Here is a 14,377-nt window from a genome sequence, read left to right as displayed (position 1 = left end):
ATAAATAATAATAATAATAAACTTTAGAGGGAGAATTACAAGCTCTGCATCTGCAAAACGTGTATTTAAAAAAAATAAAAAATAAAAAATCCACCCCGAAGTGCGTCTGCTTTCTCAGCAAAACGTGTTGTTGGAATTTAACCGGAGTACCCCACAGATCATCTCAACTCCCACTCGGAGTCTAGGAAATTTTGTTTGAAAGCGGTTTGACCCGAGCAACTTAGCTTGTGGCACCTCGTCACCAAAAGCAGGAAGTTAAGGATGTGAGGTAGAATGCAAGCGGCTTCTCTTCTCATTAACACCATTTACTCATTTGTTCTTTTAATTTCCACAAGCCGTATCAGCGAGTGCATGGACGTGTTGTGTTTATCCTCTGTAAGGTGAGTGTCACCGTCACGGTTCACTGACGGGTCCTCCGACAGCAAACACAAGCCTAGAGCTAGCAAAGCCGAGCTAACCAGCTAGCTGCTCTTACTGACTCCGGCCGGTCGTTGACTGTGTGTCAGTAACACAAAACAAACATAAAAACATGCACGGAAATGACCATATGTGTTTGATTGGTTTTGTAGTTTATTAAAACGAATGTGGCAGCGTTTCATTCACAGCACAACAACACAACAACAATGACAAACTAAAACGAGCAGAAAACAAGCGGACCTCTTAAATGCAGAGGTAAAAGTGTCTGAAATGTATCATCTTTACCCCCAGGAAACGGAGGGAACTGCTGATAAAATTTTACCCTCACTAACTTTAAGCCAGTGTACAAAAACTGTTACAACTTGCTGTTATTATACACTCGTCTACCATTTTATTGGGGGGTAGGTGAGTGTGGCTGCCAAAATTTTAACGCAAATACCTAATCAGGAAGTCACATGGCAGCAGCTCAGTGCATGTAAACATGTAAACGTGATCAAGAGGACTTGCTGAAGTTCAGCCTGCGCATCTAAATGGGGAACAAAGGTGATTTAATTGACTTTGAATGCAGCATGGCTGTTGGTATTTCGTTAACTGCTGATCTACTGGGATTTTTCAACGTAGCCATCTCTGGGGTTTACAGAGAATGGGCCAAAAAAGAGGAAATATCCCCTGGGTGGCAGTTCTCTGGGTGAAAATGACTTGTTGATGCCAGAGATCAGAGGAGAATGGCCAGACTGCTTAACTCAATTAACCACTCGTTACAACCAAGGTCTGCAGAATAGCATCTCTGAAGGCAGAACATGCCAGACTTTGAAGTAGATGGGCTACAGCAGCAGAAAACCATCCCAGATGCAACTCCTGTCAGCTAAGAACAGATCACCTGGGCTCAACAGGACAGTAGAAGATAGGAAAAATGTTGCCTGGTCTCATGAGTTTTGATTTCTGCAGCGTCATTTGGATGGTGGGGTCAGAATTTGGTGTAAACAACACGAAAGCATGGCTCCATCCTGCTTCGTATCAGTGGATCAGGATGGTAATGGTGTGGGGAATATTTTCTTGGCTCACTTTGTGTCCCTTAGTACCAATTACACATTGTTTACATGCCACAGCCTACCAGAATATTATTGGTGATCATGTCCATCCCTTTATGTCCTCAGTGTAGACATCAGAAGATGGGTACACTGTTGTCATAAAGGGAGCGCTCTACTGAATCTCAATCCAGTAGTCATTGGGATGTGGTGGAACAACATGTCAATTTGGACCTCTGAGGAATGTTTTGTGCTGGATTTATAAGATGTACCTATAAGGTGTACCTTTTAAAGTGGCTGGTGAGTGTATGATTACCTATGGATTTGTGTTTTGATATATAATTTGATGTTCTTGTCTTTAGAAACACGGCATGGTAACCAAAGGTCACTGGAGCAAAGGAAAGGCAGACACGAGTTACACTAATGCTGATGATCAAGTAAGGATAGGTCAAATATTACGCAAGAGCATGTTGGATGAAGTCCAGAGGTTTGTCAGCATTGTCTTTGTCTTTCACAGTCCCAAAATGGCCTCAGGAATGCAAGAGAAACAGTACACACCATCTTTGCTCAGTTTTTTCATTTACAACCCCACGTTTGGACCTCGAGAAGGAGAGGTGAGTGTGACTCCCTGAAGAAGAATTCTTATGCAAACCTCTGACTTGCTTTTTCAGCTTGGATGAAAAAAAAAAATCTAATTTGATTATTTGTTTTAGGAGGAGAAAAAGATTCTGTTTTACCACCCCAGTGATGTTGAGAAGAATGAGAAGATCCGAAATGTCGGCCTTTGTGAGGCCATTGTGCAATTCACCAGGTACAAATTTATGGTGTGAATACTACTACAGCATCGGAGTCTGTTTATTTAACCTTTGAGCATGAATTTAAGTGTTTGTCATTTGGTTAACTAGCTATGTTAAAGCAAAAGGAAGCCTGAAGCGTGGTAGAATAGGGAAATGTTGCAATAAGTTGTCAGATACACACTGATAAATATCTAGTGTAAATAAAAGCAGAAACTGAAGAGCTGTGCATGTGGTTTGGGTGTGTCTCCTGTCTTCACTGTCACATCCCCTTTGTTCCAGGACATTCTGTCCAACAAAACCAGCTAAATCTCTGCACACACAGAAGAACCGGCAGTTTTTCTTTGAGCCCGAGGAAAATTTCTGGATGGTCATGGTATCTTGCAAGCTTATATGTACATCACCTTTCCAGTGTTTACTCTTTGTCTAGATATTGTCGCCATCATGTAAAATCTAATTCAGCTCTTAACTCTCTAATCCTCCTTTGTGCTGTCTTTAAAAAAATTTTAAAAAATCCATTCCTCAGGTGGTTCGAAACCCAATGATTGAGAAACCAAACAAAGATGGCAAACCTCCTACAACAGAGTATCAGGAAGAGGAAATGCTTGTGAGTACTGAAAAGTGTTCATGTATGTCTTAATTTTATTGCCAGTTCTACTTAGCTTCCCTCTTACCTTTGTAGGATACTGTTTATGGTGCAGTGGTAAGGCAGTGCTACAGCATGTACAAGGTGAGTTTGAGCATGTTTTTAGAATTTGTCGTGCTTTTTACAACATTTTTGCCACGTATACAGTCCTATGCAAAAGTCACTTAATACTGGCCTTTGAATTATTGACTCATTCAAGTTTTTCACCATACCATGAAGCTTTAATGCTGCAGGCTTTCATTTTGCTGGTAAAGGTTCATTACAAAAACCTTGCAATATTACATAAATCTGTAGTCCAAGCAAAATAAGTATACTGCTTTAGGCTTTTGTTTATACTCAAAAGAATTTACAAGAAAGACAAGAACTAAAAGCAAATGCAGCTGCAGGACTTTGTGGAAAAAGAACCCAACAAATATCAAATGTTTTGTCACTTATTCATTGAGTAAAACTAGTCTACTAATTGGAAGTTCGCTGGCTCGATATCCGGCTTCTCTAATCCGCATGTTGAAGTATCCTGGGGCAACATACTGAACCAAGATACTTGCCCCTGAATCATCCATCAAGGTGTAAATGTGTTAATGTTAGCATAGAACTGCATAGAAAAACGGTGCTTGTATGAATGTGTGAGTGAATGGGTGATTGAGGCTTGTAGTAAGAATACACTTTGAGTGCTCAAATAGAGCAGAAAAGCACCAGTCCAGTTACCATTCACACATGATTTTAGTTCATTGTTTGAAAGAACCACATTCAAATTAGAATGTGGTTCCTTCGATAAATGTTTAATTAATAAGAGGTAAATGGACTGGTTCTTATATAGCGCTTTTCTATTCAATTTGGGCACTCAACGCACAACACTTTATTCACCCATTCACACCATGCATTTTTTTTCTATACCTAAGTGTTTTCTTTCTAACATTCACACGCCAATGAATATATCAGAGAACAACTCAGGGTTCAGTGTCTTGCCCAGGGATACTTTGGCATGCAGTCTGGAGCAGCCATGGATTGAACTACCAACCTTCCTATTAGTAAATGATCTGCTCTCCCTCCTGAGCTAACCCTAGAGGTTCACAAACATTTCCCCCTTAGAAATATGTATTATTTAATAGTCATTAAAAGTCTTTGGACTGTGAGAGGAAGCCGGAGTACCAAGAGAGAACCCACACAAGCACAGGGAAAGGCCCTGAACACATGGTGAATTCAATTAGTGGGGTTAGGTTGATTGGTGATGCTAGACTGCTTGGAGTTTTTAGTGTGAATGGTTGTCTCTCTCTCTGTGTTGGCCCTGTGACAGACTGGCAACCTGTTCAGGGTATACCCTGGACAGCAGGGCTGTGGCAGCTGGGATAGGCTCCAGCTCCCCTGCTTCCCTGAAGAAACTGAACGGGCTCATTAAACGACAAAGATAGTATTTTAATTTGACTTGGCCGTCATTGGCCGTCAAGCAATATCTTATTTAGATATTGCTTGTGTAAAAAAAATATAGAAAATTTACAAGGGTTCACAAACTTCCTGCAACTATATGTAGTGATATATATATATATATATATATATATATATATATATATATATATATATATATATATATATCCATCCATCCATTTTCTTCCGCTTATCCGGGGCCGGGTCGCGGGGGCAGAAGCCTAAGCAGAGAAGCCCAAGCTTCCCTCTCCCCAGCCACCTCCTCCAGCCCATCCGGAGGGACCCCAAGGCGTTCCCAGGCCAGCCGAGATACACAATCTCTCCAGCGTGTCCTGGGTCTACCACGGGGCCTCCTCCACAATATATATATATATATATATATATAGTAAATGAACAAAACACTAACATACATTGTGGTAAAACGATTAAAATAAATGTCACTGCTACCACAGTTGTTGACAGTATTAAATGCATTAGTCGCTCATTCCAATAAAAAGGCCTCATTGAATAAAGGCCATCTCATGACACCCTACATCCGTGTTTCTCACCTCCTAAACTGTCAGCCACCACAAAAACTTACAGAAGAAGAAATCAGCAGTCACGTTCAGTGGAACTCAGTTTCTGATATGACAGACAAAAATTTATTAAAAGGGGATTTGTGGTTGAATCATAGCTGTAATCAGCTGAAAACATATGTGCTGCAGTGCTGTCTTTGACCTCTGCGTAGGTTCTGTATAGGCTGCATTGTTTTGGGGGGAACTTGGCTGAAAAATACTTCAAAGAATTATGTTATTGGGGAAAAAGGTTGAGTACCACTGCCCTAGGGTGTCGCACATTACCACTTAATACCTGTATGATGCCAAATATAAGCCATCTTTTAACATTCTCATTTTTCTTATGATTTAGCTCTTCAATGGCACATTTGATAGAGCGATGCAAGCCGGCGGAGTGGAGCTGCTCATGCAGAAACTTGAGAAGTTCTTCTACAGGGTAACAACTACTCACATCGGCCATAACATTTTTGTTGCTAGGTGGATATGTTTTGACTTCATATCATGCGTGCAATTATTCTGACCTTGCTATGACAGAAAATGCAAACATCTGCATTTTTAAAAGAAGTCATTTGAGCCTGACAGTTGCTGTTCACACAAGGGCTTCCCTCGCTAATGACAGTTGTCATAGTGACTCTGTTTGTTTATTTGTGAATATTCATGTTACTCTTGGAAAGCTGTAAGATGTTTGCAGTCATGGTTGATTTATGGATTGTTATCTGTCTTCGTTATTTGTCTTCATGCTTCAGTCAGTTAGCTGGAACATAGCGCCTCCTGGCATTTAAGGAACGGCTTTAAAAATTAATTTCTAATTAGGGAATACCCTTCTTCCATTAATGCAGGCTTCCCTGTCCACCTTGAAATCTAAAGAGAGAGAGAGAGAGAGAGAGGCTGTGGTGTACTTGTCAGAGGTTGAATGTCAGTGCTTGTTCTTCAGGGTCAAAGAGTTTCTTATTCCTCTTTTCTGTATTGAACTGTAAGCAAGCACTTGTGGGCAGGTAAATGAAACCGTCTCTTCTTTGCTTCTCCTGTGTCTGTGTGTGTGTGTCTGTGTTATCACGCTGGGGTTTCCAGTATCTGCAGACTCTCCACTTGCAGTCCTGCGACCTGCTTGATGTATTTGGAGGCATTAGCTTCTTCCCACTGGACAAGATGACCTACCTGAAGATCCAGTCGTTTGTCAACAGAGTGGAGGAGAGCCTCAGTCTGATCAAATACACAGCCTTCCTGTATAATGACCAGCTTATCTGGTACACAACACTTCTTGATACTGTGCTTTAAACTGTGTGTGCTTGTCCATCAAATCCACCATCTGTCAAATTTGACTCTAAACATTTTCAGTAAACAAAGGTAAAATCCCAGTGCTGGCATCAGCAAACAAATATTGGCACGATGGTTAAACAGTGGTGGTTCTAAACATAGCAGTTAATCCTTTTTGTGGTTTAGGTGCTCCTTAATGTGTTACAAGCCATTAATTGTGCTCCCGGCTTGGTGTCTAAGCACGGGGGGGGGGGGGTTACATGATTGCTAATGAAATTACTTGAGAGCAGTGTGACTGTTCATTGTGAACTGAAGATGGACAAACAGGAAGGAATATTTAATGACTGTCCAAGTTAAGTGGTTCCATCTGCTGCAGAGTACTCATTGTATCAAATTTACATCTACTGGTAAACAGCAATTAGTAAGACATTTTGTCTTATCATCTATCCAGTAATCCATCACACATTTGACAACACACCTGATAAATGTGCCCTCATACATTTTGTTTTTTCATTAGTCTGCTGTGAAGTTTACAAGGTGATAAGGTGTAATTTTATTATGGTTGTGCTTACAGGAGCGGGCTGGAACAAGATGACATGAGGATCCTGTACAAGTATCTGACCACCTCACTGTTCCCCAGACACTCTGAACCAGAGGTAGGTGGAATGAAAGAAGTAGCTCAAGAAACTAAAGAAGCTTTCAGGGTTGAAAGCTTCTGCAAATCTGCAACCCGCTGGACGTAATTGGGGATGAATGGAGAAATGGTCAAAGTATAAGAGGGTCACTGCTTAAAGACAATCCATAGAATATTTTCAAAGACAACATGGCCAGGGTATCATGTAAATGTGTTTTGCTAATGCTAAACTTCTTTGGTAATTTATAATCCACTATATATACGGAAATGCATAATAGATCTACTTTAATAATTGGTTAAACAGTCCTTAATGTTTCTCTCTTGTACTTGCTTGTCTTAGTTGGCTGGCAGGGACTCTCCTCTGAGGCCAGAAGTTGCTGGAAACCTGTTGCACTATGGGAGGTACGCCTATGATCCATTTGCCCATCTCTTTTTAATCCAGCCCCCTGCAGTGGTGCAGTTATTTGAGTAATGTCATTTATGGGCCAAGGCATCCCAGATAGTCAAAAGGCATATTCTGGATGTGCACATGAATGTTAAGATATAGATGTGTGTGTGTGTGTGTGTGTGTGTGTGTGTGTGTGTGTGTGTGTGCGCCAGCGTGTGCCAGCATGTGATTTCGACCCCCTGACGAGCAAATTAGATAACGAGGTAACTCCCTTGGCTAGCATGCCATAGTGTTAGCCAAGGGGCGGAGTATAAGATGAGGTTTATTTGTCACATGCACAGTTATACACAGTACAACGCACAGTAAAAAGCTGTTTTGTACCTGCAGCTGATAGTAAGCAGTAAGAATATATAAATAAGAAGAATTAAAAATAAGTAATTCGCAAATTGTTGAAATATATAAATAAGAATAAATGTGTAATTCACACATCACAGCACATGAGATAAAAATATATATATATATCTAGGGTAAAAATGTAAAATTCTTGTCATTGGTAGTTATACAAGGGTATGTTATTGCAGGTGTGTCAGTAAGTGCATGGTACCAGAAGAGAATAATTTGCATAGTGCATAATAGTGCAGTTTAGGGCTCAGAGTTGAGGAGACAGATGGCTTGTGAGTAAAAACTCTTCTTCAGCCTTTCAGTCTTAGTGCTCAGGCTGTGGTAACGCTGGCCTGATGGGAGCAGGGAGAAGAGAGAGTGTCCGGGTTGGCCGGGCTGTTTCAGGAAGTATCACTCCAGCCTTGGAAAGTTTCCACAGTTTCTGTGTCCATGTGTAACAAGAGAAAGTTTACTCAGGTGTTGCCTGCCTAGAAAAGCTCATGTCTGCATGCTATTTGAATAACTAGTGTCTGCCGATGATGTAGAAGTGCTGCAGTAGTCTAGGTCTGGTTGCTGTTGAAATTACACAGAACAGAACGCACAACATTTCTTGAAAAATGCTGAGATACTTCAAGACGAGACACGTAGTAAAAGTTACAGAGGACTGTAGGCAGTGTTGGACAGAACTACACGAGATGTGCCTTTAATTGGAAAATGTTACATCTAATACTAAGTAAATTCTTCTATAACCATATAACAGTGAATTCTTTGTTCCTTTGGATTTATTATGAACAAAAGAGGCATGAGCAGCTTCTGCTCCTGAGGACATTCAGCTCACATTTGTGTGAAAATTCCTGATTAGCTTTGGTTCAGTCCATTCTAAGCTTTAGACTAACATACCACTTTACTACAACTACTTTTTACTGTGAAAGTTTCACTGTATGCAAATTTTTTAAAAATTTATTAGCATTCACTGACAACAAATTAAATATGTGGGTTTTGGTTGTTCAAACTGAAGAAGACATCTGAGCACTCAAGCTTGGTTTCAGGGAAAATATGATAGCCATTTTATGCTATTTTAGATTTTTCAAAGACTAAACTTTGTGTTATTAATGGGCACTATTTTAAAACACATCCTGTATTTTATCTCATTGTCAGTTTTTCTTTGTGTTTTCAGGTGAAACCACATAATTAGCACATTTGCTGCATCTGCACCTAACGCAGCACCATTGAATGCTTTGTTTGTTGCTTCTACAATAAGCTCCACTATCATGTAACTTGCCTCTATTGTATTAGCAGATACTTTTAATGCAGCAAATGGCCAGTGGCTCAGGCCCTGCGGCCTTTTGAAGTTGTCCAGGTTTCTCTCAGATGATGTTTGCCAAGATTGATCCAGATATTAATAGTTTTACTTGTAGTTGGCTGTGAAGTTTTGTCTAGTCTAACATTTGACCTGCTGGTGGTGCTAAAGAGAAAAATCAAGTGCAGACTTCATTCTGCACTTGATTTTGGGGGCTTCAAACATCTGCAAAATTTCACGGCAGTCCATCTAACAGATATTGAGATAATAGATAGATTGTGAAATCTGTGATTAGAACTAGTACCTTAACTACTTCCAAGAGGATGAACCTTTCCCGTTTTGGAAAACTCGTGTATCCATGCTTCCAGCATGACCCAGTGCAGTCCTAATATTTTCATTCCATCGTTCTTCAGGTTCTTTTTCTGACAGTATTGCAGTTTTTTTGGAGTCCAGTTGAACTTTTTGAATTCAAGTCATTTTGTTTTGAGTCGTTACATCATCTGTTTTTGACTTTGACGCCTGTTCTGTGAACATGAACTCAGCCACACTGCATCTGTTGTTTCAGGTTTTTGACAGGACCCACAAATCTGAAGGATCCAGAGGCCAAATTCCGATTCCCCAAAATATTTGTCTCTGCAGAGGACGGCTATGAGGAGCTGCATCTGATTGTTTATAAGGTACAGTAGGTTAAATATGACACTCTTGTATGGCAGGCTTGTTTCATTCCTCTCGATTTATTCAGATGTGATTTTTATTTTTATTTTTTTCCGGATGCATTAAAAACGAGTGGGCAGTTGTGATTCATTTTTTTAGGAGGATTCTTGTAATCTCTGACTGGAGGGGGATTTAACTTTTTTGTTTATGAACAGTAGATTTAGGATGAAATATTCCACTGCTCTATCATGTGGATTTTGGGGATTACTCCACTGAATTTTAAAATGATGAAGCACATCCCATTAGTGTAATTTCTAACCTGTGTGACCTTGATTTTTAACCTGCACCGATCTGCTTTTTTCCAGGCAATGAGCGCAGCAGCTTGTTTTATGATCAGCGGTAAGTGTATACGCCCCCCCCCCCCCCCCCCCCCCCCCCCCACCACCACCACCACCACCACCACCATTTTTATGATGTTTTAATTTTTGTTAGGTTCAGTATTTTTGCTGTTTTGCTGTCCTTACAAAACATAAATATTACATTTTCTTCACTTCACGTCCAATAACAGCTGACAGTTCACTCCCCTGTTTCTTAATAGCCTCTGTGGAGCTGACGAGGGAGTTCTGTGAGCAGCTGGACAGCTTGGTGGGCCCTCAGCTTACTTTGCTGGCATCTGATATTTGTGAACAGTTTACAGTCAACCGCAGGATATCAGGGTTTGTTGAAATTTTCTCCTCCTAGCTTTTAACTTGCCAGCTAGCTAGTGCTGCTACACCTTTTTCAGCTTCATTTTACAGAGTACAGGACAGGATGATGCACTTTGGGCAAGTTACAGATGTTGATATTAAACGTGATATGACCAAGATACCACACCTACAGCAGATATTAAAATTAGCCTTTCTTTATTCATTTTATTTTAAAATTACACACAAACATTTGAACACTAAATCAGTGCTTATAAACTAAACATATATTTCTTGAGCTACCCCCTCATTTCTTGATATTTTTTTTCCAAGGCAGACCTTCTTGTCACTTTTTAAAGTGGAATGGAGCACTAGTTCTCCAGGATTTCTGAAGGTCTTTCAAAGTTTTTTTTTTTTTTGGCTCTTTTCCACTCATGTTAAGTCCAGGTGAAAAGCCTGAGGTCTGCCAGATTACACAAGAACTGGACTGAAAATCAGTGGCAACGGATCTTAAAGAGTAATGAATCCAAATTTTTCATTTTTGGTTCGAATCATCATCAATATGTATGGAGGAGGTCAGGAGAGAGCAACAACATTGTCTACAGCTTCTGTAAAACACGGTGGAGGCTCTGTCATGGTTTGGGCTGCATTTTAGCCAGTGGTGTTGGAGATTGTGTCAAAATTGATGGAACGCAGAACGGCACTGTCGGATTTTGATCCACTATGCAATATCATCTACAAAGCATCTGATTGGTAACAGCTTCCTGAAGACTACTTAAAGAAATCAGAGGAAAGCTGCCCAAGAGAGTTCAGGCTGTGTTGAAGAATAAAGGTGGTCATACCAAATATTCACTGCAAGGCTTGTTAGAATTACACAAACTCCATTTTTTGCCTTATATGCTGGATTTCCATGTGTGTTTGCACATTTCTGCACCTGTTTCCTGTTTTCCAAGCAAACTATGAAGAAATTGGGTGACTCAAGACTTTTGCACAGTACTGTGTTAAACATGGCCAAAGTTTTAAATGATGAGGTCAATGAAAAGCTCAGTTTTTTTTAACTCATGGATTTGCACAGTATCAATGAGAGGGGATATCCTTATGGCTGCGAGCCATAAGGTTTGTGTACTTGGTGATTACAGTTGCCAGTTTGCTTTCCATCAGCCTGTAGCATAACCTCTGCCTGGCTTGCAGTGATAGACGAGACTCTTAATATCACTGGGTAGCATCATGTCACTACTTAGGGGTAACTCAAGCAGTACAGCTTTAAGGACCGGCATCCTGGTCAATGCTCCTTTTAATCCCAGCAGTTAGTTTCAGACACGGCCCGGCCTGTAATCCAAACCTGGCCGAGACAGTTTGATGGGCTTCTTTTTAATCACCCTAGTGAAGAATCCTCTCAATAAATAATGAGACTGCATATTCATCAGCTGGCTTTCAGGTCGGTGTCCTGATTTGGCCTCATAAAAAAGTAAATAATTACATACATGCATATAAAAATCACCTGTTTGAATAGAGTCACACAGATCCAGAGATGCAGTTAAAGTACTGTTGTCATGTAAACTGAGGTCATTAAACATGGCTAACCAATGAAGGGTAACCTATTAAGTAAAATGATACCTTCATTTAATGCGTCATTTGGTAACCATATGCTTTTAGAGAGTAGACTGTCCCTGCCTCTTTAACCTCACATTGTTTGTCTCTTATTCTAACTGATCTTCAAGTGAATATCCAGGAAACACAGCTGCAGATTTACAATTAAAGTAACAAAGTAATATTTTGATTTTCGATTTTTGCAAAAGTTGTCACCTTAAAATCATAAATCCCAGCTTATTTAAAATATCAAGTAAAATATCTATAATGATCTATAAAGATTTTGTGTAATAACAACAGGCTGTGTGCGCTTTTTTCTTAGTTACTTCATTCTTGTTTGTCTTGGTACCTTCAGGCCAGAGAAGGAGCCCCAGTTTAAGTTCATTTACTTCAACCACATGAACCTGGCAGAGAAGAGCACCATCCATATGAGGAAGACCGCAAGTGTTTGCCTCACCTCTGTCCATCCTGACCTCATGAAGATCCTGGGAGACATCAATTGTGACTTTGCCAGGTAAAATCAGAAATGCCATAATAAAGGGTCAGTATCATAAAGACATTCAGCTTTATTTACAACTACAAACTCATTTTCCTCACATTTCAGCACAGCTGTGCAATTTTCATTTTTCATTTCATGTATTCCTGGGATCTTTGCATAACATTCTTTCCATCTTTGAGTCGTGTGAATGTCCCATTTTTAGGTCATACAGTGGTATCTGCATTTATAGCATTTATTTCAGTATCAATATCAGTTCCTCCTTTTTTAAGCTGCATGTCATTTTAACTTGTTGATGCACTAAAATATCTGGTAGTCTAATTCAATTTTTTTTAGCTTCATTCATCTTCTGGTGTGCTTCAGCTATACTTTACTATGTGAAATAAGTATTTATTAATTAATCCTTTATTAATCTTTAAAATTATTATTTTTTTTCCCATCTGCATAATCTCTAAAGCAACAAAGAACCTACTGTAAATGTGATTTTTACCTTCATTTGAAACATAAAGTTTTTTTCTATCCTCCAGAGTTGATGAAGATGAAGAAATCATCGTAAAAGCAATGACAGACTACTGGGTAGTCGGCAAGAAGTCAGACCAGAGAGAACTGTATGTGATCCTGAATCAGAAGAACGCCAATCTGATCGAAGTAAATGGTATGTCTCCCCCACCTGGCAACAAGTAAATTTGATGTCATTCTTACCAAAATACACCATGTGCTTCACTGATCTCCTCTTCTGCTTAAGCTGGCCCTTGTCTTTTTCTTTTTTCTTTTTACTACAGAGGAAGTTAAGCGGCTTTGTGCGACGCAGTTCAACAACATATTTTTCTTGGACTGATGGTGCAGACACTAAAAACTGTCAGTGTTGCAGGGTATCATGACAGCATCAGCGTAATGCAATAATTGCATTGTAAAATGAACAATAACAAAAAAATTTCTCACATCAAGTTTTTTTTTTTTTTAATTTAACCTTGAAAATGTTTTATTTTTTCTCCTGTAATTAAATGTAAAAATACAGATTTTGATTGTATGTGTACTTTACTTTCTTTGATTTTTCTTTGTACATACTTGAGCGATTTTAAATAATTTTCTTTCACATTAAAATGTGTTCATATACTTTTATAATGAACATGTGACACTGTCTGAGATTTATTTAAAAACTGACATGCCCACAGTCTGGCTTTATTTGATGATTCATTGAGTTTTCCAATGTCATGTCAAAAGTTTTGTGGTTTGTAAACAGTTGCCCTAACTTTAAATAAATTAAGAACCAATTTTCTGCAGTGTACTGAATATCTTAAGGATCTTTGGCTTTAGACACAACATTGAGTAAAGTTTTTGGAACTCCACCACATAACAGTGATCATGAGTCCCTGAAGTCAGTGGGAACAGATTAAAATGTAAAGAATAATTTATTGAATGCAGTGGGTAGCCATTTTTAGGCTTTACTTTCTTGTTTGTGACCTGTTGGAGGTTTTTATAACAAGGCATCTGTTCATAGTGCTCAATTCCAATTACCACTAAAAATAGGGGATTAGCTTGAGCCAGAAGAACCTGAGGATTAACCTGTGCTGAACTGTGTGTGTTAGTTTAAGAATATTATGAAGCTAAATATGATGCAACAGGCCTGAGAGTTTTTTGTTTTTTATCTTTACTACATCCTAACGTGTGAGTCGTACCCCCTCCTTTGCTCTGAGACAGAACAGGGAGAACGGCAGAAAATGTGACGACGCATTAGAAACACAGTTGCAAGTTTTGTGGACAGGTTAGAAACTTAAAATATTAAAGACCCTTTAACTCAGAATGTGTTTTTGGTTAAAGTTGCTTCATCTGGCTGTTGAACTACACTTTACAGAGTTTCACATGGGGTTAAATTAATCCATGTGAGCTGAAATTTTAATTTATGACTTTATAGCTGGTCTGAAAGCCAATTCTGGCCCAAAAAGCAATTTACACAAGTGTGATGTAGATATTTGAAGCCTGCATCACGTACACACAAAAAGAGTGAACTTTTAGCAGTATACATTTTTTATACTTTAGTTAAATTTTAGATAATTTGTAGATTTGTTCACAGTTTAACTGGAAAGTTATTATTCAAAGCAAAGGATTTTAAGATTTTTTTCCCGTAATTTT

At 39.2% G+C, this 14,377-nt stretch overlaps 1 protein-coding gene across 1 annotated transcript; it reads left to right on the top strand.

The window, feature by feature from the left end:
* The first annotated feature begins 239 nt into the window (after nucleotides 1–239).
* ccz1 (CCZ1 homolog, vacuolar protein trafficking and biogenesis associated) lies at nucleotides 240–13,509 on the top strand. Its single transcript, XM_030754978.1, has 17 exons — nucleotides 240–380; nucleotides 1,808–1,882; nucleotides 1,963–2,059; nucleotides 2,159–2,256; nucleotides 2,522–2,615; nucleotides 2,766–2,846; nucleotides 2,922–2,969; nucleotides 5,214–5,297; nucleotides 5,933–6,108; nucleotides 6,693–6,774; nucleotides 7,093–7,154; nucleotides 9,387–9,498; nucleotides 9,841–9,874; nucleotides 10,074–10,191; nucleotides 12,104–12,262; nucleotides 12,772–12,899; nucleotides 13,027–13,509. Exons 2-17 carry the CDS (start codon nucleotides 1,869–1,871, stop codon nucleotides 13,080–13,082), a joined length of 1,443 nt encoding a protein of 480 aa, XP_030610838.1. The 5' UTR covers nucleotides 240–380; nucleotides 1,808–1,868; the 3' UTR covers nucleotides 13,083–13,509.
* The last annotated feature ends 868 nt before the right edge of the window (nucleotides 13,510–14,377 follow it).

This window comes from Archocentrus centrarchus, chromosome 19 (genome assembly GCF_007364275.1).
Source record: "Archocentrus centrarchus isolate MPI-CPG fArcCen1 chromosome 19, fArcCen1, whole genome shotgun sequence".
NCBI classification, from domain to species: domain Eukaryota; kingdom Metazoa; phylum Chordata; class Actinopteri; order Cichliformes; family Cichlidae; genus Archocentrus; species Archocentrus centrarchus.
This window is presented reverse-complemented; position numbering and strand designations above follow the sequence as displayed.